The sequence below is a fragment of the Myotis nattereri genome (assembly GCF_964212035.1).
Source record: "Myotis nattereri genome assembly, chromosome: 16".
NCBI classification, from domain to species: Eukaryota; Metazoa; Chordata; class Mammalia; order Chiroptera; family Vespertilionidae; genus Myotis; species Myotis nattereri.
In genome coordinates, this window is record NC_138091.1 from 16517124 (window position 1) to 16543585 (window position 26462).

At 47.6% G+C, this 26462-nt stretch overlaps 2 protein-coding genes across 4 annotated transcripts; one reads left to right on the top strand and one right to left on the bottom strand.

The window, feature by feature from the left end:
- Window positions 1-4127: 4127 nt before the first annotated feature.
- CNTROB (centrobin, centriole duplication and spindle assembly protein) lies at window positions 4128-24100 on the bottom strand (the record flags this gene model as incomplete). Of its 2 annotated transcripts, XM_081109155.1 has the most annotated exons (19): window positions 4128-4669; window positions 4890-4962; window positions 5684-5807; window positions 5958-6128; window positions 6302-6365; window positions 6635-6792; window positions 8238-8496; window positions 9394-9556; window positions 9777-9902; window positions 10382-10515; window positions 16527-16673; window positions 17009-17245; window positions 18738-18836; window positions 19175-19291; window positions 19507-19623; window positions 20946-21102; window positions 21735-21816; window positions 22061-22145; window positions 23290-24100. In XM_081109155.1, 19 exons carry the CDS (start codon window positions 23569-23571, stop codon window positions 4544-4546), a joined length of 2721 nt encoding a protein of 906 aa, XP_080965281.1. In that variant the 3' UTR covers window positions 4128-4543. The 2 variants fall into 2 exon arrangements, with proteins under 2 accessions (XP_080965281.1, XP_080965282.1); XM_081109156.1 differs by lacking the exon at window positions 23290-24100 and having other exon boundaries at window positions 22057-22144.
- A 687-nt stretch (window positions 24101-24787) lies between these two features.
- TRAPPC1 (trafficking protein particle complex subunit 1) lies at window positions 24788-26410 on the top strand. 2 transcript variants are annotated; one of them, XM_081110220.1, is made up of 5 exons: window positions 24788-24916; window positions 25028-25126; window positions 25278-25348; window positions 25654-25792; window positions 26073-26410. In XM_081110220.1, exons 2-5 carry the CDS (start codon window positions 25028-25030, stop codon window positions 26199-26201), a joined length of 438 nt encoding a protein of 145 aa, XP_080966346.1. In that variant the 5' UTR covers window positions 24788-24916; the 3' UTR covers window positions 26202-26410. The 2 variants fall into 2 exon arrangements, with proteins under 2 accessions (XP_080966346.1, XP_080966347.1); XM_081110221.1 differs by lacking the exon at window positions 24788-24916 and having other exon boundaries at window positions 24923-25126; window positions 25278-25291.
- The last annotated feature ends 52 nt before the right edge of the window (window positions 26411-26462 follow it).

The window sequence follows — 26462 nt, forward strand, 5'->3', positions numbered from 1 at the left end:
CAGGTTTATTCACATATGTATGCAGGAGCTGACCAGGGCTGGGGATCAAACCTGAAACCCAGGTATGTGCCCTTGACCAGGAATTGAACTTGCGACCCTTTGGCGCTCAGGCCAACACTCTAACCACTGAGCACCACCGGCCAGGGCTCAATTGTATTCTTGTTAAAATTGGCAGTTGTACTCTTCTGTTTTATTTTTTTAAAATATTTTAAATTGATTTTGAGAGAGAGAGAGAGAGAGAGAGAGAGAGAGAGAGAGAGAGAGAGGCATCGATATGAGAGTGGATCAGCTGCCTCCTGCATGCCCCCTACCAGGGATCAAGCTTGAAATCTGGGCATGTGACCTGACAGCAACTTTTGGGTTCGTGGGATGATGCTCAACCAACTGAGCCACACCAGCCAGGGCTGATTTCTACTTTTAAAGCAAAAGTAATAAATTTTTCAATTGTATACACAAATTAACACTTCTCTATGATTGCCATAAGACAATTTGAAACGCTGGTTCATTTGCTGATGTGCAAAAGCCCCAATCCAGGCTAAATAAAAGCAATTTTAGGATATCAGTGTATAAATTACAAATGTCGGTCTGTATAAAAGATACACATTAATGCCCTGGCCAGTGTGGCTCAGTTGGTTGGAGTGTTGTCCTGTACATGGAGGGTTTGATTCCTGGTCAGAGCACATACTCAGGTTTCAGGTTTAACCCCCGGTCGGGTGACCTCCTGGTTATAGGTCAATTCTCAACCTCTGAGACACCAGCCGGGCCTTCCTTACTGTTTATCTCATCATTTTCTAAGTTTATCTTGTACTATCTCAGCTCCAGACCTGGAATCAGCCATTTCTTGAAGGAGCCCTAGTTCCTTTTTAGTAGAGAATGGTGTTAAAAAAAGAGCTGAAGGCTAGGTGTGTTGTTAATGGGTTATTATGGATTGAGCTGTATCTCCCCAAAAAAGATACGTTGAGTCCTACCCCCAGTACCTCTGAATGTGACCTTAGAAAAACAGGGTCTTTGCAGAAGTAATCAGTTAAGACCAAGTCATACTGGATTGAGGTGAGCCCCAAATCCAATGATTGATGTCCCTATAAAAAGGCCATGTGAAGACACGGGGCGGGGGGGGGGGGGGTGGGTGCAGAGAAAACACTAGTGACAACAGAGGCAGAGATTGAACTGATGTGTCTACAGGCCAGGGAACATCAAGGATCGCTGATGCCCTAGCCGGTTTGGCTCAGTAGATAGAGCATCAGCCCACGAACCAAGGGGTCCCGGGTTCGATTCCCATCAAGGGCTCGTACCTTGGTTGCAGGCTCCTCTCTGGTCTGGGCCCTGGTTGAGGCTCATGCAGGAGGCAACCAATGGATGTGTTTCTCTCACATCGCTGTTTCTCTCTGTCTTCCACTTTCCTTAAAAAAAAAATCAATGGAAAAATATCCTCGGACGAGGGTTAACAAGAAATAAACAAATAACAAAAAGCAAAACAAGAAAAGGATCCCTAGTAGCCACTGGAGGAAGTGTCCTCCCCAAGAGCCTTCAGAGAATACGTAGAATATGTCCCTGCCAGCACCATGTCTCAGAATTCCAGCCTCCGGAATGGAGAATAAATTTCTATTATATAATACCACATAGTTCGTAGTAATTTGTTAGAATAATCCTAGGAAAATACAGGGTATTGCTGGGGGATAGGTGAATGTACGTACACACACCAGTTTACATCTATCTGTACTTCCGTATCTATTTTGAAGACCACAAATCCACACTGATGCATTCAATAGTGAGAAACCTGGCTCCCACTGTTCATAATATGTTTATGTACTTGATCAACCCCCGTATGTAGTCATCTCGCACCACACCCTCCTCACACAGATGCCCTCTCGCACCCACTGCTGCTCTGACACCTTGCCAGGCCATCCTGCCAAATGGACTCCCTTCTCACCTCCAACCCTGAGTCAGGCCGCCCCTGTGAGGGCCCCATGCTGACTGGCCTGTGCTTGTTGTCAAACTTGATATAAACAGTGTACCGGACGTTTTCTTCTGCAATCTGCTTTCCCACTCAGCATTAGTTTGTAAGTTTATCCATATTAACGTATATACCTTCAGCTCATCCACTGGTACTGCTGTGTGGTATTTCATTATGTGAATCTGCACCACGACGGACATTTGTTCGCAGGTTTTGCTCTGACATTCTTGTACTTGTCTCCTGGTGCACACACAGGCAAGTTTTTCTAGGGCATCTCCGTAGGGACAGAGTCACTGCATCCCAAGGTGTGGGCATCATCACATTTTTTATTTAATGCAAAAATATTTCCCAAAGCGATCTACTTTCCTCTCCTGGGCCTCTCTCCAGTAGAGCACAAGTAGAGGTTCTATCGCTCCACGTCTCAGCAACACTCGACACAGTTGGGCTAATTTATACGGTCTGGTGCATTTTTCCATTATCTGCACAGTCACTACTGATGGCTAATTGTCCGCCCAAATCCATTCTTCCTTCGTCCTTAGATCTTGTACAGTAATAGAGTTAGAGCTGCATACATGGCAGCCAACTAGGCTCCGTTTCCGAGTAGATGTGGCCCGTGACCAAGGTCTTGCCAATGCCACAAAATGGACGTGTGGTATTTCCACGTGTGGGTCTCACGCCATTGGACACGGCTCTTTTCCCTTCTTGCCAGTTGAGAGTCCCACATGACAATGATCTTGCTTCAACCACACAAATAACAACGCTGACCTAGGGGATGGCAGAGCAACAAGATGGAAGGAACCCGAGACCCAGGACCACCCACTGTTCTGGACGTTACCAAACAAACTTGGCCCAAAAGCCACGTACCATTGGGTTTGTTGTAACAGCTGAGCCTTTACCCTAATACATTCTACCACCAGAGCCTCCCCTACCAATACCAAGTAGCTGTGGGAGTCCTCAGGAGGCAAAGTCCCATATCACACCCTGTGAACGCCAAGTGAAACTTGATCTTAACCGATGCACCCACCTCGTCTAAACGAGGGCTTTTATAGAGCTCCAAAAATATTTTAATTTTTCTCTCAGAGCATTCCCAAGACAAGTATAGGAGGAAAAATGGGGGGCTGCTTGACTGTGGGTTTTCTCCTCCTCCCCAGCCTCCTTGGTGGTATTTGGTGAAGAAGCAGACTTTTCTGTGGGTACAGCATATTTGCAAAAAGTGAAAATAATGAGCTCACAAAATGGTTAAGTCAGCACTGTGCCCTTTTCTGATTTGGTTCTGGAGAGCTGGAAAATATTCTCCTGACTGTCTTTAATGTTAAGAAAAATGTAGGGCATGCTGACTGACGGCGGCAAGCTGGAATCCAAGAGATAATGAGATAAGACTGGGTGTTCATTTTGCCAGTTTTTTAAAATGGTATAAAACCCTCTGCTACCGAAAATGATACTGTGTCATAAGTCACAGAGTTTGGTCAAATCAATTTTATGTATTTGAGGTAAAACACAGAAAAGCAAACATCTCCATCGGTGGGTGCAGAGGCAGCTTGAGAAGCCCCGAGCCCAGCGCTGCTCCTCCGCGAGTTTGCCCCTTGTTCCTCTGCCAGCGAGCGCAGTCCCGAGTGAGACCGATGACCAGAGTCGGGGCAGGAGAACCATACGCCTGCTGGTCAGGTGTGATTATCTTTTCTTCCTTTTTCCCTCTCCCGGGGGCTAGGAAGTTACTTTTTAGGTGGGAGGAAATAAGACCTCAACATTCATTAATATGAAATGCTATTTGAGTCTGTATCCCACTGTATCTATTGTGGGCCTAACCGAATAATTCAGGAGCAAATAGACGGACTTCACAGACTCCAGTAGATTCTCTCGCTAAAAACGCTCACCTCGGCCCTGGGCGGGGGCCAGGTGGTTGGAGCATTATCGCATTCACCAAAAGGTTGTAGGTTTGATCCCCAGTCAGGGCACATACCTAGGTTGAGGGTTCAATCCCAGGTCTGGGAGTGTACAGGAAGCAACCAGTTAATGTTTCTCTCTCTCTCCTTCCCTCTCCTTTCTGCACCCCCTCTCCCTTCCTCCTTTCTCAAATCAATTATTTTAAAAAAAGTTAAAATCTTAAAATAATTATCTGCTCCTGAAAGAAAAATCTATCTCTCCAACAATCAAATTTTTACTCAAACTCTTTCCATAACTTATTCTTTTATTAAAAAGTTTGTTTTTTTCTGTTTAATAATACATACTTGTTTTAGAAAATTTGGAAAACACAGGAATGTATAAAGAAAATAAAAATCATTCAAAATTACACTGCCAACCACAACTAGTCATTCTGTAGGTTTTAGCTTTTAAACATTGAACCTTAGCTCATTAAAACTTCTCCAATCTAGCCATAAGACTGTCCTCATGTCTTTTTCCACAGAATATAAAATAGAAATGTGACGTATAAAAAAATACTCAAACAGAATAAAATGAGGTTTCTTTACAAAATAGTTTCCTACAAAACCTCCATGTGCCAATTCCTAAGAGTCACAGACTCTAACACAGACTATCGAGCATTTATTAAGAGAGTAACAAGAGCACGAAGAGGAGGAGAAAGGGCAGGGCTCATCTCCAGATCCCCGCCCGGCTCCTCATGCTGCCAGGGACAGGGTGTCCGCCTTTCCTGCGTGCTGGAGGCTTTTCAGTCTTAGGGACTGTGGCCAGGCGGCGAGGGAGAGCCTGGGAGGGAACCTGAGAGTTGAAGGGAGAGAAGAGACAGTCAGCATTGTGTACTCTCATCCCCACCCCACTGAGGAAAGGCATCATGCCTGGAGAGGACCAGCATCTTTCAGCAAAGGGGAGGGGCCACTACGAGGCCACAGAGAACAGAGCCTCCCGGAGTGAGTGGAGTTGGAGGAACGAATGAGTAGGAGCCCTTCCATCCCCCTCCTTCTGCCCTGCTTGCGCTCACCTCTTTCCGGGGGACCTCACCCAAGCGGGAGTCTGTGTTCCTTCTAGGGACCGTATCCCCTCGGCTGTCAGACCTGCCATAAAGGGAGCAAGATGGGGAAGCAGTTCCTCCCACTCTCCCCGACACTGAATAGAAGAACTACTCCCCAACTCTGTCTCTTAAGAAGAAAAATAGCCCTGGCTGGTTTGGTTCAGTGGATAGAGCATCGGCCTGTGGACTGAAGGGTCCCAGGTTCCATTCTGACCAAGGGCACACGCCAGGGTTGCGGGCTCGATCCCCCAGTAAGGGGTGTGCAGGAGGCAGCCAATCAATGGTTCTCTCTCGTCATTGATGTTTTTATATCTCTATCCCTCTCCCTTCCTCTCTGAAATCAATAAAAATATATTTTAAAAAAGAATAAAAATAAACAAGATAGACCTGGAATTAAACAGGAGGAGGTATAAGTGGAATCAAATACTGAGTTATACTCGGAAATCACAGTCTAGGCTTGAGAATTAAGAGCTGCAGGGTAAAGAAGACAAAACTAAGGCAGAAAGACATTGTGAAGAGACTTTTTAGAAGCAAAGAAAAAAACAAACTAGAAAGGAAGAGACAGAAGAAAGGTGGGGAGCAGTGAGAGACGGGAAGAAACGACGTGCTGATGCACATCTCACCCGCACTTTCCTCCCCAGAAGAGTACTCAATGGACAACATGCACATCCCTCTCTTCCCTGCCTGACCCATTTGCCTGCCCACAGTCCAGATTCTACCCCTAATCCTTCCTCCCTTCCCTCCCTCCCCTCCCAGCCTGGTACCCGCTCTGTTCCAGCCTCTTCAGGTAGAGCAGCAGGTCCTCAGCAGGGAGTGCCCCCCAGCCCCGAGCCTGGTACAGTCGTAACATCTCCATCAGCTGCCTCGAGGACACGAGCCCATCTCCACCTAGAGACACATCAGTCATGGCTGTCATCCTAGCCCTCCTCCCCCAGGCCTCATCCCATCTCCTAGGAACCCAGAGGGCCTCTGTTCCAAGTACTGGCTCCACACCCAATCCCTTCCCTTCTATCTCCCAGTAAACCATGACCTGCTTACCTCTCTCTGGGGAGCCACTGCTGGGACCACTGCTCTGTAACTGGGTTGAGGGAAGCTCATGGACCCGGAAAAGATTAGACGCCATGGCTAAAGGTACTTTAGTTTTATGGACAGGGGGTGGGAGGCGTGGCACGTGAGGGGCTTCCTCCCAAGATGGGACAGTCGGGGGAACTAGCAAAAGGAAAGAGATCAAAGAATCAGGAAATGGGCTAAAGAGGCAAGGAGGTCCTGCCCCCTGGCCTTTATTAGGCTCCGCCATCTTTGCCAGCTCCTCACAGTCCTTCCCACACAACCCACTCCCACTTTTCCAGGCCAGCCCCAACCTCCTGTAGGCTGGCACTCACCAGACTTAGGGGGTAACAGGTCCACAGAGGAGTCCTCATTGTTCTGGGGTACTGTCTCCAGCAGCTGGGGGACAAGAGAGTAAGGCTCCCTCAGGACCAATAAAGAAAGAGACTTAGGAATCTGAGGGAAGCAGAAGCTGGGGAAGTAAGAGCTACAGTTGGTCACCTAAGTTCCAGAAAGGGTTTACGAGACCGGAACAAGACAGAGAGTAAGAAGCTGGGACAAAGTATTCATCCAAAAAGGAAGATGAAGCCCGAGTCCTGGACTCCTAGAGTAGAAAAAGGAAATGAGGAAGGAAGAAGAAAAGGTGGGATGAGTGGGCCCTCTCTTACCTGGTGCAAAAAATGCTTGAGGCCCTCCAGCTGAGAAGGGGGTGGCAGCCCTGGCTTCAGGAAGCCATCGCCATCTGACCCAGGGTCTTCCTCAGGGAACGGCCGTTCTGCTCTGTGATCCGGATGGAAGGCTCCAGCTGCAGAGGGGAAGGCCCCAGCTGTAAAGTGAAACATGTATGTGTGCAAGCACATGTGTATGTTGTGGGGCAGGGGTTCCTCCACAACTCAGCTCACCAAATGCCCCCCCAAAAGAGGCCTATTAAATATACGAGGGACACTGCAGCAAGAAGATAACGAAAAGTTAAAGCAGCTGGAGGAAAGGGTGGAAGGGGACTGAGAGATGAATCAGCTGAATGCTAAGAAGTGTAGATGGAAGGGGAAAGCTGTAGTACTCAGACTCTAAATAAATAAATCTATAATCATAAAAGCATAATATGCTAATTAGACCGGACAGCCAAACGACCTTCCCAATGTCCTTCCGGACGACCTTCCGGACGAAGCTGGGGCTGCAAGGGCCGAGGCAAGCCGCCAGGGCTGCAAGGGCCAAGCCTCTTGCACGAATTTCATGCATCAGGCCTCTAGTACCACCATAAACTACTTAAAGAGCCAAAACTAATATTCAGGGGGAACATCGATGTGAGAAACATTGATTGACCACCTTCTGCACACACCCCAGGATCCTGGGTTGGGGATCAAACCTGCAACCTGGGTATGTGCCCTGACCAGGAATTGAATCTGAGACCTTTTGGTGCACAGGACAACACTTCAACCAAATGAGCCACACTGGTCAGGGCATCCCTCATTCTTAATTCAACCTGGGTTGTCATGTTTGCACCACACAGAGCACCCCCATCCACCCAAGTTGCACACTCCCAAGGTTAGCCAACCTAAGGGACTGTTGCCAACCCATCAGATTGCCTCTCCTTATTTTTTTATTTTTTATTTTTTAAAAAATATATCTTATTGATTTTTTTACAGAGAGGAAGGGAGAGGGACAGAGAGTTATAAACATGGATCAGCTGCCTCCTGAACACTCCCCACCGGGGATGTGCCCGCAACCAAGGCACATGCCCCTGACCGGAATCGAACCTGGGACCCTTGAGTCCGCAGGCCAACGCTCTGTCCCCTGAGCCAAACCGGTTAGGGCAGATTGCCTCTCTTTAAACTGGACCTAAGAAACAGACACCATGGTCTCTGTAAGGTTATCTAGCGTCTTGGCTGGTCAAATCCATGTTCAAGCTAAAGTTATGAGAGCTACAGTCCTGAGTAGAGGAAGTGCTGGTCTTCCTAGAGAGAGAAGCAGATGTGCAGGGAGAGGCAGTCAAGAGCCCATGCAAGCAAGCCCGAAGGGAGGGGGAGCAGCCGCCTCAGACCCTGATAGCGCTGCTGGGTCCAAACTCCAGTTCTCATTAGGTCCAGGTACATCACATTTCCATGAGCTCTCCCTGCCTTTATTCAAGCCAACTTGAGTAGATTTCTACTCCTTGCAACCTAAGGTCACTCAGACATCTAAATACTCAAGTCCCAGACAGAAAAGCAGCGAGGTAGGAGGGAGCCAATTAGTGCAGGTAAGGGGAACCCAAAGATGCCTGTCCCCAGTTACCTGAAGAGGAAGTGAGATCTGGCTTTGGCTCCAGGGGCTGGAAGGAATGCTGGCTCTGGAAAGGGGGGTCCAGCAGGAGGCTAAGGTCTGGGGAGGAGCTGCAGAGAACAGGTGGAACTCCAGGCAGCTCGTCCCTGGCTTCCCGGCTCTGCTGCAATACGGGCTTTAGGGCCACGGCCATGGGAGGCACAGTCCAGTTCCTCCTCTCCCCCTTCCCGCGTTCCTGAGGCCCAGGGCTGGAGGGGCAGGCGGTTGGGGCCTGGGCATAAGAGGGAGGCACAAAGAAGGGTCAAAGCCGAGTGCATTTAAAGAGGCAAGACACGGTACAGATTACAAATTAGTAGAACTTCCTTAAAAGAAGATGATAGTATCTATCAAATTTTAAAATGCTTATTTTTGATCTTACAATTCCATTTCTAGAAGTTTTATAGATATATTTGCACAAAAACATTGATGATAGTTATTGCAGCAATTTGTAGCATGTAGCAAAATATAGGCAACAACTTTAAATTCCACCAATAAGTACTTAAATAAAAAATTATACAACAGTGTAAAGAAGGCTACCATTTGTGGGGGGAGCACTCAAGACACCAGTAACAGTGGTTCTTCTGGGGAGAGGAACCGGGAGATTGAGGTGCAGATATGGGATGGAGTTTACTTTCACTGTGTACCTTTTTGATCTGTTTGGATTTTTTTCTTACCATGTGCATGCTACCACCTATTCAAAAAAACATTTTAGCTAATAATAAAAATTTCGTAATTAAAAGAAGGAAGCAGGAGATGCCAACATAAGACGGGTCAAGGGTGAGACTCTCAACCCTACTCTAGGGCAGGACTTAGCAATAATTTTGGCCCTTAACATCATAATTCAACTACCATTTGGCAAGACTAATATCATGTGTTCCTCACCACCTCTTGGGTGGAGAAAAGAGAGTTAGGCCCAATGCAGTGAGGCCAGTCTGGGTGAGCTATGGCCATGGAAAAAAGATTTCTTTTGACGAGACAGTTATTTCTGGGAAAAGCACACAGATTTAAAAAAGAAAAAAAATGCAGGTCCAAGGACCTGAACTTAGGAGTTCCCTTGGGAGGAAGCTAGGTTTCCAAAGAAGGGATCTAGACACGACTCTGAGCAGCTTAGCTTAGGGGTAATGCCTACTGGGGGGTTGGCAGGCAGGGTAGAGGTGCCCAGCAGGTGGTTTGCCTCCTCCCAGTGGGCCTGCAGCATGGCTTGGAGTCGCTCTACCAGCTCGGCCCGCTGTTCCTCCAGCTGCTGGTTCCTACTCTGCAGTTCCCGCACTCGCGCCTGCTCCCGGGCCAGTCTGAAGAAAAGACGAGAGAGCTGACGTAGGGCGCCTCTGAGAAAGCAGACTTGGAATAAGAGGAACCAAAACGGAATGTCAGAGACATCGGAAATCCTGACAGGAGGTGGGGCAACGCAAGAGAGGAAGGTCTATGGAGGGCAGCTCTCACCACTCCCAGGCTGGGCTCCATGCGCAGGGAAAGGGCCAGGCCTCCAAGGGGTACGCCCAGGACCAGTACCTGAGCTCATAGTCCTGAGCCACCTGCTGCTGCCTTTCCTCTCGTTCTGCCATTTCCACCTTGAACTGAGCCAACTGAGTGGACAATTCCTGCTGGTGCTGCCCACTGAGGTCCTGCAGCTGCTTCCTAAGAGGACACGGATGAGACGAGAAAACTGAACGTGGAGACAGAAGCCAGCACGTGTGCCTGTGGGCCAGCCAGCCACGGGCGGCCAGCAGGACACAGCACAGCGGGCTCAGGAAGAGACCAGGACAGAGCTGGTGCCTTAGGCTGGGCTGCCCAGAAGCAGAGGCTGAGATGAGGATTTATAGGAAAATAATTCACTTAAGAAGCATTTTCAAAAAAAACTGGTAGGAGAGTGGGGAAGAGGGGAAGTGAGACTGGGATGGGAAGGAGGCTCGATCCCACAGGGCAGCTCTGGAGATGGAGTAGGTCACAGCTCATCATTGTCCCATCAGTCACTGGGAGGATCGTCATCAAGCTCTCTGGCTCTCTGTGCACCTGCAGGCAGCTGTCCCCCAGGTGCGGCAGCCAGCACGTGGGAAACGACAAGGGCCCGGAGAGGATGTGGCCGAGGAGGGGCAGCATCCAGGAAGGCCCAGTACCTGTGCTGCTCCCTCAGGGAAGCTGCTTGCCGCAGGCTGCTCTCCTGGGCCTGGGCCAGCCGCTCTGTCACCCGCTGCTCGAGCTGCACAGCCAGCTCTGACTCCAGCTGGATCCGCTGGCTCTCATACCGGGCCTGGGAGTGAGGAAGGTGGGGAATAGCTCAATTCTGTTTGGAATTAAGAGAGGACCGATGATAGGATGTAGACAAAAACCCATGTGCCAACATGTCCCCTCACATGCCCAAGAGGACATGTCAAGAGCTTTGCCACAGGAGTGGAAGAGGTTCCCTTTCCTTTTAGACCTTTCCTTCTCAACCTTCTGGCCCTTTAAATACAGTTCCTCATGTTGTGACCCAACCATAAAATTATTTTCGTTGGTACTTCATCACTGTAATGTTGCTACTGTGATGAATCGTAATGTAAATATTTGATATGCAGGATCGTCTTAGGCGACCCCTGTGAAAGGGTTGTTCGACCGCCAAGGGGGTCGCGACCCACAGGCTGAGAACCGATGTTTTAGATCATGAAGTACTCACACCTTATGTGTACACAAAGCTGAAAATGACTCTGGACAAAAGAAATGTATTTTTTTAACCAAAATAAATGTTACGTGGAGTAATCAAATTTGTCATGTGTCAGAGGTAACAGTACCTGACAGTCAATAAATGTCAGTGTCCCTTCCTCCTAAAGCAGAACCAGGCTATATCACTCTCTCCATTTTCTCATATTTCTTTTTCAACTCACTGAAATGATTTCTACTTATAGTATACGTCATGAAAGAATTTAATGTTTAAGTCCAACACTGGTGCTTTCTCAGTCTTATGTGGTCTTGCTGCAACATCTGCCACCTACACCAACCCTTCCCTCTAAAACCATGTTCCCTTGGCGCCCATGATGCCGCCTGCCAGCATCTCCGTGTTTTCATTCTATCTGACTGCTCCTCGGACTCAGCTCATTGCTCTTCTTCCTTCTGTCCATAAAGGCTCAATGCTTCCTTCGGTCCTGTCCTCAGCCTTCTTTTGACCTCGCACTAACACTCCGGCCACTGATGCTTCTGCATGTGTAGAATCAATGTTTGGCCTTTAGGCCATGTTTTTTTGCTGCCATTTATACTTTGAACACTTTCTCAATCTCTCTCTCTTTAGCCTAGGCCCGTGGTCGGCAAACCACAGCTCATGAGCCACAGGCGGCTCTTTGGACCCTTGAGTGTGGCTCTTCCACAAAATACCACGTGCGGGCGTGCATGTACAGTGCGATTGAAACTTCGTGGCCAATGCGCAGAAGTCGGTATTTTGTGGAAGAGCTGGTATTTTGTGGAAGAGCCACACTCAAGGGGCCAAAGAGCCACATGTGGCTCGTGAGCCACAGTTTGCCAACCACAGGCCTAGACCTTTCTTCCAGGCGTTAAGAACGACTATTGAGCCCAGCCAGCATGGCTCAGTGGTTGAGCATCGACCTATGAACCAGGAAGTCATGGTTCAATTCCCGGTCAGGGCACATGCCTGGGTTGCGGGCTCAATCCCCAATGGGGGACAGCTGATCAATGATTCTCTGTCATCATGGATGTTTCTATCTCTCCCTCTCTCTTCCTCTCTGAAATCAATAAAAATAGATTAAAAAAAAAAAGAACAACTATTGAATAACTATTTGGATACACCTCAAACACAATACATCCAAAATGAGCTCATTTGGTTTTTTACCCTCAAACCTTCTGTCCCTATTATATTTCTTGCCCTAATTAATGACACCGATCTCCACTGAAACATGCAAGCTATTTGAAACCTGGAGTTATCCTTGACTTCTCCTATTTCTTTACCCCTTCCAACTGATCGTTCCATTCTATTTCCTTAACATCTAATTTACCCCTCCACTCACCACTACGTTAATTCAATATCATTTCAAGTCTAATTGACCTCATTGCCTCTACCATACCCTCTCCCCTCTCCCATTCTGGCCCCAATAGATCCTCCCCTCGTGGCTGGTTAAGTATCCAAAAATACAAAAATGTGCAATTTATTCCCTTGTTTGAAAACCTTCAAATGCCCCAACTGGCTAAAAAAGTTCTAGCTACTTAACATGACTTACAAGGCCCTTTATGATTTCCTACCACCCATCTACCTCACTGCTCCCAAATACGTCCCAATCATACCAAACTCTTGCACTAACCTAAATTGTTTAAAAAATGTTTTAAATTGTAGTAAGAAAATCATAATATGAAATGTACCCTCTTATTCCATTTTAAGGGTACATTTGAGTAGTGTTAACTATATTGTTGTATAGATTTCTAGAACTTTTTCATCTTGTAAAACTGAAACTCTATATCCACTAAATGATGACCTCAATCCTGGCAACCAGCATTCTACTTTCTGTTTCTATGATTTTGACTCTAGATATCTTGTTACCTAATTTCTTTTTTTTTAAAATATATATTTTATTGATTTTTTTACAGAGAGGGAGGGAGAGGGATAGAGAGTCAGAAACGGCGATGAGAGAGAAACATCGACCAGCTGCCTCCTGCACACCCCACACTGGGGATGTGCCTGAAACCAAGGTACATGCCCTTGACCGGAATCGAACCTGGGACCTTTCAGTCCACAGGCCGACGCTCTATCCACTGAGCCAAACCGGTTACGGCTACCTAATTTCTTTAATGAAAAAAAATAATTATATATATATTCCCTTTAAGCCAGCAATTCCACGTTTAGGAATCTGTCCTATAGAAAGGGTACCAAAGACTATGTATGCATAATGATGTTCACTGCAGCACTGTTTTTATAGTGAAAAATTGGTATCCGTGTAAACTTCTCTTCAAAAGAAAAATGCTTAAGTAACCCATGATTCATCTATTCCTTGCAATATTATATAACCCTTAAAAAGAATGATATACATCTGAATGTACTGACATGGAAAGGTGTCTATGATCTGAGGTTAAAAATCTAACAAGTTGCAGCAAATACATAGCATGTTCACATATTTTTAATGCACCAGCCCATAAATGAGAAGACTCTGGAAGGAGGCACACCAAATGGTGTGATAAGAGGAAGCAATCAATGCTTTTTACTTTAGTACTAGAGGCCCAAGATGCATGGAATTCGTGCAAGATTAGGCCTTCCTTCTCCTGGCTGCTGGCACCAGCTTCCCTCTGGCTCCTGGGACCTGGGCTTCCCTAGTAGCCCCGGCTTCATCCAGAAGAACATCTGGTCTAATTAGCATATTATGCTTTTATTATTATAGATATTTGAACCTGTGGGACAGATAACTTTTATTGTATTTAAAAAACAATTTTTAAAGTTCTCTGAGAATTCTACTTTGAGCCATACATGTAGAATTGATGCTCCTTTTTTTGTCTTTGATATTTATCTCTGATAATTAAACTTTGATAATTTAGGTATGCATGTTATTATTTCTAAAGTAACCCATATACAAGCAAACAAACAAACAGAAATTGAGTTTATGACTTTGAAACTAGCTGAGGAAGAAAAATGTCAATGAGTAAAATGAGCGAAAAGTAATGAATCTAAAAGATACAAGAAAGGAGAGAAAAATAAACACTGAATAGGCAAGACAAAATAAGATATAAAGTAAAGCACAGATCCAACTATGAATAAATAGATTAAATGCTAATGAACCTCATGCTCTGACTAAAATACAAATACATAAAAGTTGAAAGTAAAAAGATTAGAAAAATATTTGCCAGGAAAATTCTATTTTTAAAAGAAAGGTTGGCAGAGCTCGATTAATATTAAGCAAAAATACACCCTAAGGCAAAAGCATTATAAAAGATAGTCACCTCGTAAGGATAAAACATCCAATTACCAGAAAATGATATAACAATTTAAAAATTTATATGCATCTAATAACATAGCCACAAAATGTATAAAGCAAAACTGACAGACTGCAGGAAAAATAGACAAATCCACACTAAGGAGATTTAACAGAAAAAAATCTATATGGTTATAATGGTCTCAACAGTTAAACTAGACACACATTCAAAACTGCACCCAAAAAAAAACACAAAAAAACAAAAAAACTGCACCCAACACTATACATGTTCTCAAACACACATGAAACATTTAGAAAAGCTGGCCATAGATTAAGAGATAAAATAAATCTTAAATAATTTAAATTATAAAAAAAGGATATTCTCCCATGAAGTCCAAAAGAAACTCTCAAATAATATGAGGTGGGAAAAGGAGAAAGAAGAAGAGGGTGGGAAGAGGAGAGAGGTTGAGAGAAGAAAAGAGAGAAAGAAGGAGTGTGCAAGCCTAACCAAGTTAGCAAGCATGGCTCAGCAGTTAAGCACTGACCCATGAACCAGGAGGTCACGGTTTAATTCCCGGTCAGAGCATATGCCTGGGTTGTGGGCTTGATCCCCAGTGCATGAGGCAGCCAATCCATGATTCTCTCTCATCATTGATGTTTCTATCTCTCCCTCTCCCTTCCTCCCTCTGAAATCAATAAAAAAATTTTTTTAAAAAGACTGTAGCAATTAGTCTTAAAAAAAAATTGAATGTCAACTGTAATTGAAAAAAGGTAGTTATCATCATAAATAAACTAAATAGGGAATTTTGTATATGCCTATGATTAATAAAACAAAACAAAAAGCCATGATCCACCTATATATTTTCTTTTTTTTAAATATATTTTATTGAATTTTTACAGAGAGGAAGGGAGAGGGATAGAGAGTTAGAGACATCAAGAGAGAAACATCGAGATCAGCTGCCTCCTGCACACCCCCTACTGGGGATGTGCCCACAACCAAGGTATATGCCCTTGACCGGAATTGAACCTGGGACCCTTCAGTCAGCAGGCTGATACTCTATCCACTGAGCCAAACGGGTTAGGGCCACCTATATATTTTCTATAAGAGACTCACTTTAGATACAAAGATGCAAATAGGTTGTAAGTAAAAAAGATAATTCATGCCAATAGTAACCAAAAGAGAGCTCAGGAGCTATATTATTGCGGGAGAAAATAAATTTTAAGTCAAAAAAAAAAGTTATATCAAGAAGATAATAGCACCCTGGCCAGTGTGGCTCAGCTGGTTGAGCATCAACCCATGCACTGAAAAGCTGCCAGTTTGATTCTTGGTCAGGGCACATGCCCAGGTTGCAGGTTCAGTCCCTTGTTGGGGTGTGTATGGGAGGTGACTGATAGATGTTTCTCACATTGATGTTTCTCTCTCTCCCCCTCCTCTCTAAAATAAATAAAAACATGAAAAAAATGTAGAACAATTATAAACACTTATGCACCTAAGAGTGCCCCCAAATACATTAATAATTGACAGTAATAAAGAGAGAAATAGACAGTTCTACAATAATAGTTGGAGACTTCAATAACCCACTTTCAGTAATAGTAGAACAATAAGGAAACAGAGGGCTTGAACACTAAAGCCAGGCACTATTCTGGAATTCTACAATAAATAGACAAAAATCCTTGCTTTCATGGATCTTACAGAAAACAAACAAGATTTTAAAAGGTATGCTACGTAGTATATTAGGAGGAAAGTTAAACAGGGAAGGGAAATGGATTGTCAGAGGTTGCAGATTTTACTCAGTGTGGTTGGGGAAGACCTCACTAAGAAAATGACATTTGAGTAGTTCTTACCCTCAATTATCGTTTACCATACTACTTCACAAATGTGTGCACTAGACAAATTCCCACCTGGCTGGAGAGCTCCTTGTTGGCAAGGGCTGATCCCGGCTCCTAGCACAGAGCTTACATGGAGGGGCTATTCAACAGGCTTACTGAATACACAAGTACACACATACATCTAGCACCAATTCAAGAGTGACAACAGTTTATAAATTGCTACTTATAAGTTGTTTACTAACATCTATACCGTTGGTCTCCATGATAAATTAGTTTCCATGTGGTCAGTCCTCCAACTCAATGAGACCGTGAAAGAAGTGTGCTTGTTCAAACACTGGTCTAACTAACCCAGAAATTGAATATCTTCTTAAGTCAACCACTAATAAGGGAAAGAAGTCTCTGAGATGGACTCGCTCTCAGAAACTTATTAATTAATTTGCCCTTAACACACATTTACACATAAAAACAAAGGCCCATAAAAGTCTAATTAGAAACGTGAGTGTTTGCCATGACTCCTGAAAGGTCACGCTGCTTCAGAGTTCCTTGCACTGACCTGCACCAAGCTCATTTCCAGCTGCAGCGCGTCTCTCTCTCTCCGGGCTGTATCCAGCTCTCCTTCTACCCGTCGCGTCTCGGCCTGCGTCAGTGTCAGCTGCTGCTGGGCCTCCCGGGCGGCCTGGGCTTCCCTCTGCATGTTCCCCTGAGAAAGGGAAATCACACTTAAGTACATACCGAATTTCCTGTCTCCTGGTTACCTCTATTCCCCAATTCACCCCCCCCCATACCCGAAAACCCAAGCTTCCTTTCCCTCCCTTCACATGTGATCTAGTTTCTAGTCTCTGTTTAACCTTACTCTTTGGTTTTCGTGTATTTGATGCCCAAGCCCTTCTAGCTGGCCCTACCATCTCCATCTTGTCTCCCACATACAGTTCTTCACTCTCCATCCCAGCCCCGTATACCCCACATTCTGACATCCCATCTTATTCAATTATCTTGCCCTTCATCTGTTCCCCATTGCCCAACTGCTGCTTTTACCTTTTCCCTTTCCAGCTGAGCCTGGCTCTCCTCCTGCAGGGCCTGGTAGCGCTCCTTAAGCAGGCGCTCTTGCTGGGCCCAGGTCTGCCGTTCTTCTTCTAGGGCAACTTGCAGTGTCTCCAACTGTCGGTGCTCACTGATTTGCCCAGCACGAGCCTCATCCCGTTCTTCCTGCAGGGCCCGGCACTGCTGCTGTTCTAGCTCCAGGCTCAAGGTCAGAGCTTGCCTTTCCTCTTCCTATAGTCCCAGGATAAAACCAAGATCCTCAGCATGCCCTCAAGAGACCAGCAATCTGCCCCTCCACCCCCATACAATGTGCCTGCTGAGAATTATGTCCATTAAAAATACAAAAGCTGACAAGCCTACAGGATTATAATATGATTAGAGCTTTTGTTCCAGAAATAGGTAAGTCTGGGTTCAAATCTCAGTTTGAATCCCAGCTCTGTCATTTACTGTGTGTGAAATGGGCAGGCATAATATTAGGGTCTACCTTGTGAAGATTAAAGTAAAAAGTGTATGTAGCCCTGGTCGGTGTGGCTTAGTTGGTTGGGCATCATCCCATGCACCAAAAGGCTGCCGGTTCGATTCCTGGTCAGGGCACATGCCTGGGTTGCGGGGTCAATCCCTGGTAGGGGGAGTGCAGGAGGCAGCTGATCGATGTATCGCTCTCACATTGATATTTCTCTCTCTCACCCTCTTCCTCTCTCTCAAAAAATCAATTAGAAAATCCTTTGGGGAAAAAAAAGTATATGTAAAGCATTTAGCACTTAGTAAGTTTTCAATATATAAAAGCTATCACCATCATAAAAAATTCCACAAAGAATAAAAATCCCAGCCTACTATCATGTACTAGCCAACCAGCAACCTTCATAACACGGTTGGATGTAGCCTGTTAAGATTTTAAGTACCAGCATGCATGTAGCAAGCATGTGTCATGCATGCAACAAGTTCCAAAGCTGGCTACTAATTCATATAGGTAATCACCTTATCATTTCAGCAATAAGAAACATGAATGAGTATCATCCCTTCTTTGGCTATGCCCTAGACTAGAATTCCCAAACCTGGCTGAACAAAATCACCTAGGAAATTTCTGAAAATATTTAGGTTCCTAACCACCATTTATCTACTGAGTCAAAACCTCTGGGGATGGGTCCCAGAAATCAGTATTTTAAAATAATCCCCTAGATCAGCGGTTCTCAACCTGTGGGTCGTGACCCCTTTGGGGGTCGAATGACCCTTTCACAGGGGTTGCCTAAGACCATCGGAAAACACATATATAATTACATATTGTTTTTGTGATTAATCACTATGCTTTAATTATGTTCAATTTGTAACAATGAAAACACATTCTGCATATCAGATATTTACATTACGATTCATAACAGTAGCAAAATTACAGTTATGAAGTAGCAACGAAAATAATTTTATGGTTGGGGGTCACCACAACATGAGGAACTGTATTAAAGGGTTGTGGCATTAGGAAGGTTGAGAACCACTGCCCTAGATGTATGTGGTAAGGATTAATTTGTAGTCTTTCAAACTTACTTGGTGGCAGAGCCCTTTTTGGAGAGTATCTAGCGGAACTAATGTTCTAAGGAACACACTTTGAGAAATATTGCCCTGATGTAACTAAAGTTTTGAATTCCCACATCCACCAATTGCCCATAGCCTTCTAGAAGTAATTAACATAACAGCCTCTATTGGAATTAACCAAGCCCAGCATTCTTACCAGCATCTCTCTTTCCCGTTGCTGTATTCTGGCACCTTCCTGCTCGCGATTCAGAGCCTCCAGGGCCTCAGAAAGACTTTGTTCCAGGCGGGTTACTGTCTTTTGGGAAGAGAGGTACATAGGACAGAGGAACTGAGGGGAATCTCTATATGTTATACTTCAATAAGCATTAACAATGTAAACTTTAAAACTAAGAGTTAACGAAATGACTTGAGAGCCAAAAAGACTGCAAGGTGTACGGAAAGCTGGGAAGATATCAGTGATGCAAGTTTAACAACAGAAACAGTGACAGGAGCAGAAATAGGAGAGAATTGTCAGGCCAGTTACTGCAAGATTGAGGTCAATCTTTTAGGACCTAATCCCAGAGCTATTTCTACTCCCCTTATGCTAGCAATCAGTGACCTGGGTTCTAATTCCATGTAAAACACATTGCCCACCTCCTGCTGCTTGCTTCTAGTGAGTTCAGCTGCCTGGCGCTCCTCCTGGAGTCCCCGAAGTACCTCTGTGCGTTCGGCTTCATGCTGGTTCCAGCCCTCCACCACACGGGCCAGGGTCTCAGGAAAGGAAAGTCAGATGGAATTTCAAAATAACATTTTTGCCCTCTTTCTGTCCATGGGGGTAAGATCAACAGTCACCTTCTCCCAGGAGTCAGTAACCACCCCTCACCCCTGCTCCTAGCATGACCAAAGAGATGCTGGTTGGCCACCCCTCTTTACTATTCCTTGGTGCTCCCCGTGGAGAGACCCAGCACATTCTGCTAGCCTGGCACCTTGTCCAGTTGTTCAATCATGATGTCTTTCTTGCGGTCAGCAGTCACGGCCACAGCTAACTGCTGCTGCAGCTCCAGCACTCGGGTCTGCAGGCTCTGAATATGGCGCTCGCAATGCTGGGAAGAAGGATAAGGAAACCGAGTGCTGCCATCCTCAGTCTGACCAAGCACCACACCTTCCACCTCCTCTAAGGGAAATGGGCTGGAGACAGGAAATGGGCTGTGTCCCAAGAACAGAATAGAGTTGGAGGAAAACCGCGGATTATAGAGCAGGAACCTTAAGGCCCAAGGCCTCCACCACCTTCCTCTGCCAAATCAGAGAGCAGGGGCTTAGCTTCCAGGCTCTCCCCTTCCCTGATCTATGGACCTCTGGGCAGAGGTGCAGCAGCCCACGCTGCAAGGAGAGGCGGTTATTCCTGCCTGAGAAGCTCATGGAACACAATGATTAAACAAAGCAAGGATAAAGGCAAAAGCCTTTCATTCATGCCCAGGCAGTTGAAAATAGAAGACAGAGCCCAGCTGGCGTGGCTTAGTGGTTGAGCATCAATCTATGAGCCGAGAGGTCATGGGTTCGATTCCGAGTGAGGGCACATGCCCAGGTTGCAGGCTTGATCCCCAGTAGGGGGTATGCAGGAGGCAGCCGATCAATAACTCTCTCATCATTGATGTTTCTATCTCTCTCTCCCTCTCCCTTCCTCTCTGAAATCAATAAAAATATATTTTAAAAAAATAAAATAGGCCGAAACCGGTTTGGCTCAGTGGATAGAGCGTCGGCCTGCGGACTGAGGGGTCCCAGGTTCGATTCCGGTCAAGGGCATGTACCTGGGTTGCGGGCACATCCCCAGTGGGAGATGTGCGGGAGGCAGCTGATCGATGTTTCTCTCTCATCGATGTTTCTAACTCTCTATCACTCTCCCTTCCTCTCTGTGAAAAATCAATAAAATATATTTAAAAAAAAAATAAAATAGAAGACAGAGTTCCAAAAATGACAACATAATCGATGATTTTGATTTTTCTTCTGCCTTGTGTCTCTTTCTTCCACTTCAGACAGGCAGAGAGATAAAGCTCATTACATCCGCAGCTATAAAGCCTCTGTGCAAGACAGCAGAGTTCACAGTGTATTCACCACGTGCTTATGGAGTGTTTCTATGTGTTGGGTATATTCTAACCCTTAGGGAGACAGTGCTGAACAAGGAGCTTCGTTTTCAGAAGGGCAAAACAAGCAAGATATATCAGACTGTGATAAGCTACATGAAGGGAATGAGAGTAATGACTACCTGGAGGAGAGGTGTGCCGTTTTAGAGAGGATGGTGAAAGAAGGTCTCCCTGAAGAGCCATCTGAGCAAAGTCCCAGCTGGTGGGCCCTTAAGCCTCTGCCTTTTTAGCATCAGCTCTTTTCTAATCTTTGCTGCTTTCAAAAGGAAGCTCTGATATCTCACCTTCCGGCGTGTATGCTCTGAATCCAGTGCATCTCTCAGGCCCTGGAAATCCGGGGGGTTGAGTGGGGGTCCTGACCGAAGGCTGGTGTAACGGGGAAACAACTCCTCCAGGGCTGGGGCTGAGCTAGATGGAGATAAGTCTTGCAGGGGCCGGGTGCTGAGCAAACCAGGTAGAAATATTAAGATTGGGAAAACTTTTGAGACCCATAAGTCCATCCGTGACATCTTACAAATGAGGAAACTAAAATTCAGAAAGGGCAAGAGACTCGGTTGAAGTCTTTAAGTTAGGTAGTGATCCTATATAATAAAAAGCTGATATGCAAATTGTCCCCTGGACCAGGAGTTCGACCAGTGGGGTGGGGCCGGCCGGCCAACTGCTCTAGGCCCCTCCCCTCGCCGGCCTGATTACCGCGATCAGGGTCAGCAGGACCCCATCCATGCATGAATTCATGCACCGGGCCTCTAGTAGAACCATAGTAGCACATGGGTTCTGTGATTCACTCTATAGTGCTCCTTCCTCTATGCCACACTTCCTGTGGTAAAAGTCTCAGCAGAAGCAAGCTAACTCTCCTGGGAGAAGGAGGACTAGAGGTGGGGAGAAGGCCAGGTACTAGTTAGCAGATGCCCATGCTCCTGAAGGAGTAAAGGGAGTAGGAGATAGGAGAGGACGGATAAAACCAAAAGCTAAGTGACAAGTGTCTTAGGTCTTAAGAGGTACAAGGGCAGTAAAGGAATAGAACAATCGGCTTTCCAAGAAAGCAAGCTAGAAGAATCCCAAGGAGAACTCACTTAAGCAAGGTGGCTGTGCTTTCACTGTCAAAGGAGTCTTCTTCCCGTCTCTCTGAACCAGCACCTGGAGTAAGGGGATCCCCTGCAGGGAGGCAGAGGGACCCACAGCCAGGGTCAGGTAAGGAGCGAACAGGGACCACTTGGAGAAGAGAGCAGAGCGCCTTCCTTTCTACTTCACGCACTCCTCCAGCCCCTCTGCCAAAGAACGGAGCCTTTCCTCCGGAAATCCTGTCAGAGGTCTAGGTCCTCCCTCAGCCACTTCCTTTCTCTACTTTCTCCCATCCCGTAAATCCAGGTTCTCCTTTGTGGGGAAGGGATTTACTCACGATAGGCTGTATCACGTGAGTTTTGGAGCATGCTCTGGAGTTGGCCCCGAACACTTTCCATCTCAAAGATATGCTTGGAACCATCCTAGAAAAAAGGAACACAGAAACCAGAAGCAACTTGAATAATCTATATTCACTACTGCCAGGGTAGATGGCATCCAGTACCCCCTAAAGCCAATACCTTTTGCTCCAGCACCTAGAAAAGCAAGAACAGGAGAACATGACCCAATAAGGGTCAGACTCTCAAATGTGTACAGAAGCCAGACAGGTTGTGTGAATAAGTTGCTCTGGCACGTTAAATTAAATGTGGAGAGGATTCTTACCGACTAGAGAGCAAATACCCCGCCTAAAGACTGTGTAGCCCATGGCTATCAGCTTTTCGAACTCTGGAAGGCCTACCAGTCTGCAAATTGTTGTGAGACCTTTTCTATGCAACACTAATATCTTCTCTGTAACATGTTTACTAAACTACTAGAGGCCCGGTGCATGGAATTCATGCACAGGTGTGTGTGTGGGGGGGGGCGGGGGGTCCCTCAGCCCGGCCTGCACCCTCTCCAATCTGGGACCCCTCGGGGGATGTCCGACTGCTAGTTTAGGGATCGGGCCTAATCCGGCAGTCGGACATCCCTCTCGCAATCTGGGACCGCTCGCCTGCCTGCCTGATTGCCCCTAACCACCTCTGCCTGCTGGCCTGATCGCCCCCTAACTGCTCCCCTGCCAGCCTGATCACCCTAACTGCCTCTGCCCCTGCCACTGTGGCTTTGTCCGGAAGGACATCCAGAGATGTCTGGTCTAATTAGCATATTACCCTTTTATTAGCATAGATGCTTTTGTTATTTACATGCCTAATTTTGAACCATACAATCAAAACAGTTTTGAGCTGGAAGGATCTTAGCATATGTTGCTCTATCCTTAAGTCCCTAGTTACTTTTTAGGATGGAGAAAACTTATCCTCACACCCAGCCCCCAAATCCCAGTCAAAGCACAGCAACCTAGCCCACAGTGTAGGTATCTCTGACAAAGGAAAACACTGGGAAATTTCACGATTTCCCAAATTACGGTGTCCCAGGCCACTCTCCCCCTCATACACATTTGCTTCCAGAAACAAGCATGACTGTGTACTCAAAAGGAATTTGAAATCCAACAACAGTTCAAATCTCAATAAAGCTTTTTGTTTTTTATCACCCCCAATCCCAAAATCTTAGAGCCCCCATACCCCCCAGACACACCTCCCTCATCTTTTTCTTTAAGTTGTTCTCCAATCCAACGGACAAACTGCGACTCAGCTCCTGGGCCAAGCCGTCCAAGCCCTCATGAGGCGGGAGGGAGGCGGAGGGTAAATACAGCTGCGCTCGGGCTGTGGCCTCAGCCTGCCGGCTGCGGTGCAGAGAGGCATAGAGCTGGGAGGTCACCTCCGAGGACACTTGGTTCAGCCCAGGGGCTTCTGAGGAGTCACTCAGGAGGTCCTCTGCCCGGAGCGGTGAACTGGGACTGGTAGCTGATGTCGCCATGAGTACGGGGAATAGAGAACTGGAGACAGCAGAGCTGGGAATTCCAGGTTGCGCTTGAGGAGAGTCCAGTGGGGAAAGTGCACAGAAAAGGAAGATTTGGGAGAAAGGAGGAAGGCTCCAAGCCAAGGAACGTTGGTGAATAAGGGTCTGGAGGCTTTCTGGCTAAAGGTTCCCACCCGTACCTCCGGTCATGGGAGAGAGCAAGAGCATCTCCTTCCACAGATCCTGGAAACTGTGGAAAGGGGGGATGCCGCACGGAGTGGGGACAGAAGGCCTGTGGGGCAGAAGCACCTCTGCAGTTCATCTAGTGCTGACAGTTACAGGTCAGCTCTGCACAGGCTACGTCCCTGGTCAACTCAGCTCTTAAATCCCCACACCCAGAACCTGCAAACCGAAAAAACCCCAAATCCAATAAGGGCCTAACTTCCGTCCAGCTGGCTCACTTGCCGGTCAACTGCCTCAAGTCTCAGAGGCAGGGATGTCAGGCTCCCCGCACCTCTCTGCCCATTGCACCCTCCGCCCTCTGCACCTCTCTTCCCACTGCACCCCTCTGCCCACTGCACCTCCCCGCCCACTGCACCCCTCTGCCCACTGCACCCCTCTGCACCTCTCTGCCCACTGCACCCTCCGCCCACTGCACCTCCCCGCCCACTGCACCCCTCTGCTCACTGCACCCCTCTGCACCTCTCTTCCCACTGCACCCCTCTGCCCACTGCACCTCCCCGCCCACTGCACCCCTCCGGCCACTGCACCCCTCCGCCCCCACCTGTCTACCCAGGGTCAACTCTCCTGTACATCCCCTCCAAGCAAGAAAGCCATGGCCGGGCTCCCTAGAATCCCTCCCTTCCTCCTACCCCAAAGGAAACTTTGTGAACTCGGTCACACCCTCAGAACGTCCCTAGAGAGGACGCCGCCCTCAAACCTGGCCCGAGATGCTCCACCCCGGTTCCCCCGTCCCGATTACCCCACACCTCCAGTTCTCAGCCCCCCAATTTGTCAAGGCGAGGACAAGCGACAGCCCCCTCCCCCGAGCCCGGATCCGGGAAGACCGAGACCTCCCCTCGCGCGCTCCCTGACACTCAAAACCGTTGGCGGCAGCCCGCCCACCGCGCGCAGCCCCGCCTCCCTCGCCTCCGTGACGTCACCAGCCCGGGACCGCGCTCGCCGCGGCTTTTACGGCTTCAGGGGCCCGGGAGCCAGGATGCGCACGCGCAGTCCCTCGGGCCTCGCGCTGGCTGAGAGAGGTGTTTGGACGGAGTTACTGCTCCGCGGCCGCGGAAGGACGGGTGGGCGGGGCTCCGCGGAAACCGGAAGTATCTAGTGACAGGCACTTGGAGCAGTTCCGGTGAGTTTGGGAGACGGGGAACCCGCCTGTTGGGAAGGATCAGGGACGGAACGCCGGAACCCACGGGGGCTGGGCGGTCCTAGCGCAAGGCTCACGCTCTGTGCCCCGCAGATGACTGTCCACAACCTGTACCTGTTTGACCGAAATGGAGTCTGTCTGCATTACAGCGAGTGGCACCGCAAGAAGCAAGCGGGGATCTCCAAGGAGGAGGTGACGAGGGGGCCCCGCGCCACCGGGTGACCTCGCATCTCCAGACGCACACAGTCCTAGCCCAGCCTCCCCGCTCCTAACCGTGGCTCTTTCCCACCCCTGGCCCGTCTCCTTCAACAACCGAGAGCTAACTCTGCCCTTTTTCCTCCAGGAGTTCAAGCTCATGTACGGCATGCTCTTCTCTATTCGTTCGTTTGTCAGCAAGATGTCCCCGCTAGACATGTACGCGGAGTCAGGGGGCATGTTGAGGGGGAAAGGACCAGCCTTGGGAATTGGGGGTGGGGGAAACTTTCTGGAGTGGAAGGGGCCTTTGGCTCCCAGAGACAGTGCTGCATGGAGCGATGGTGGGGGAAATCTGATGATAGAGAGGTTGGGTGTGGGGAGGGGGAACAGAGCCTGGGGGAGGTGTCTGCTCAACCAGGCACCTACACATGTTTAAAGAGAAGGGAATCGAGCCAGAGATGATTAGGAGTTTCTTTTGGGGAAGATTCTGCTCCCATTCCTTAACATCCTCCTCATCCCTGCAGGAAGGATGGGTTTCTGGCCTTCCAAACCAGCCGTTACAAACTCCATTACTACGAGACGCCCACGGGGATCAAGGTTGTGATGAACACTGACTTGGGCGTGGGGCCCATCCGAGATGTGCTGCATCACATTTATAGTGCGGTCAGTGCCCGCCCCTGGGACCCTTCCCCCAAAGCTCCTCTGCGGGTGCCATGGCCATGTAGAGCCCCGAGACGCCTTCAGATTTCCTGCCAGGATCCTATTTTCTCTCTATTGAAGTCAGAGTTTTCAACACTCCCACCCCTGGTTTCTCATCCAGGAGGGCTTCCTCCCAGCCCCTGAGCCTGATGTATTCATTCACACATCCTTGAGGTTATACTAGGTTTGGCGTCGGAAACAATAAGTGTCCAAAGCCTGGCTCTAACACCCTCCCTCTCCACAGCTGTACGTGGAGCTGGTGGTGAAGAACCCCCTGTGCCCGCTTGGACAAACTGTGCAAAGCGAGCTCTTCCGCTCCCGCCTGGACTCCTACATCCGCTCTCTGCCCTTCTTCTCTGCCAGGGCTGGCTGAAGGAGCACCCACCTCACCCCTCAGGAGAATCTGTCTTCCTGGGGCCCCTCCTAACCTGCTTCCCCTCAGGGCTCTCCACTGCCTGCCCTCGAGCCCGCGTGCAGCCCACACTGGTGCCCTGCCCGTCACCTCCAAACCAGGCCCTCTCTGCAGGTTTATCCTCTACCAGATGCCATGAGAAGTACAGAATAAACTTTTTTTTGTCACTATCTGCGTCTTGAGTGTGTCAGTTTGGGCGGTTGGTCGGGGCCCTGCCCCACT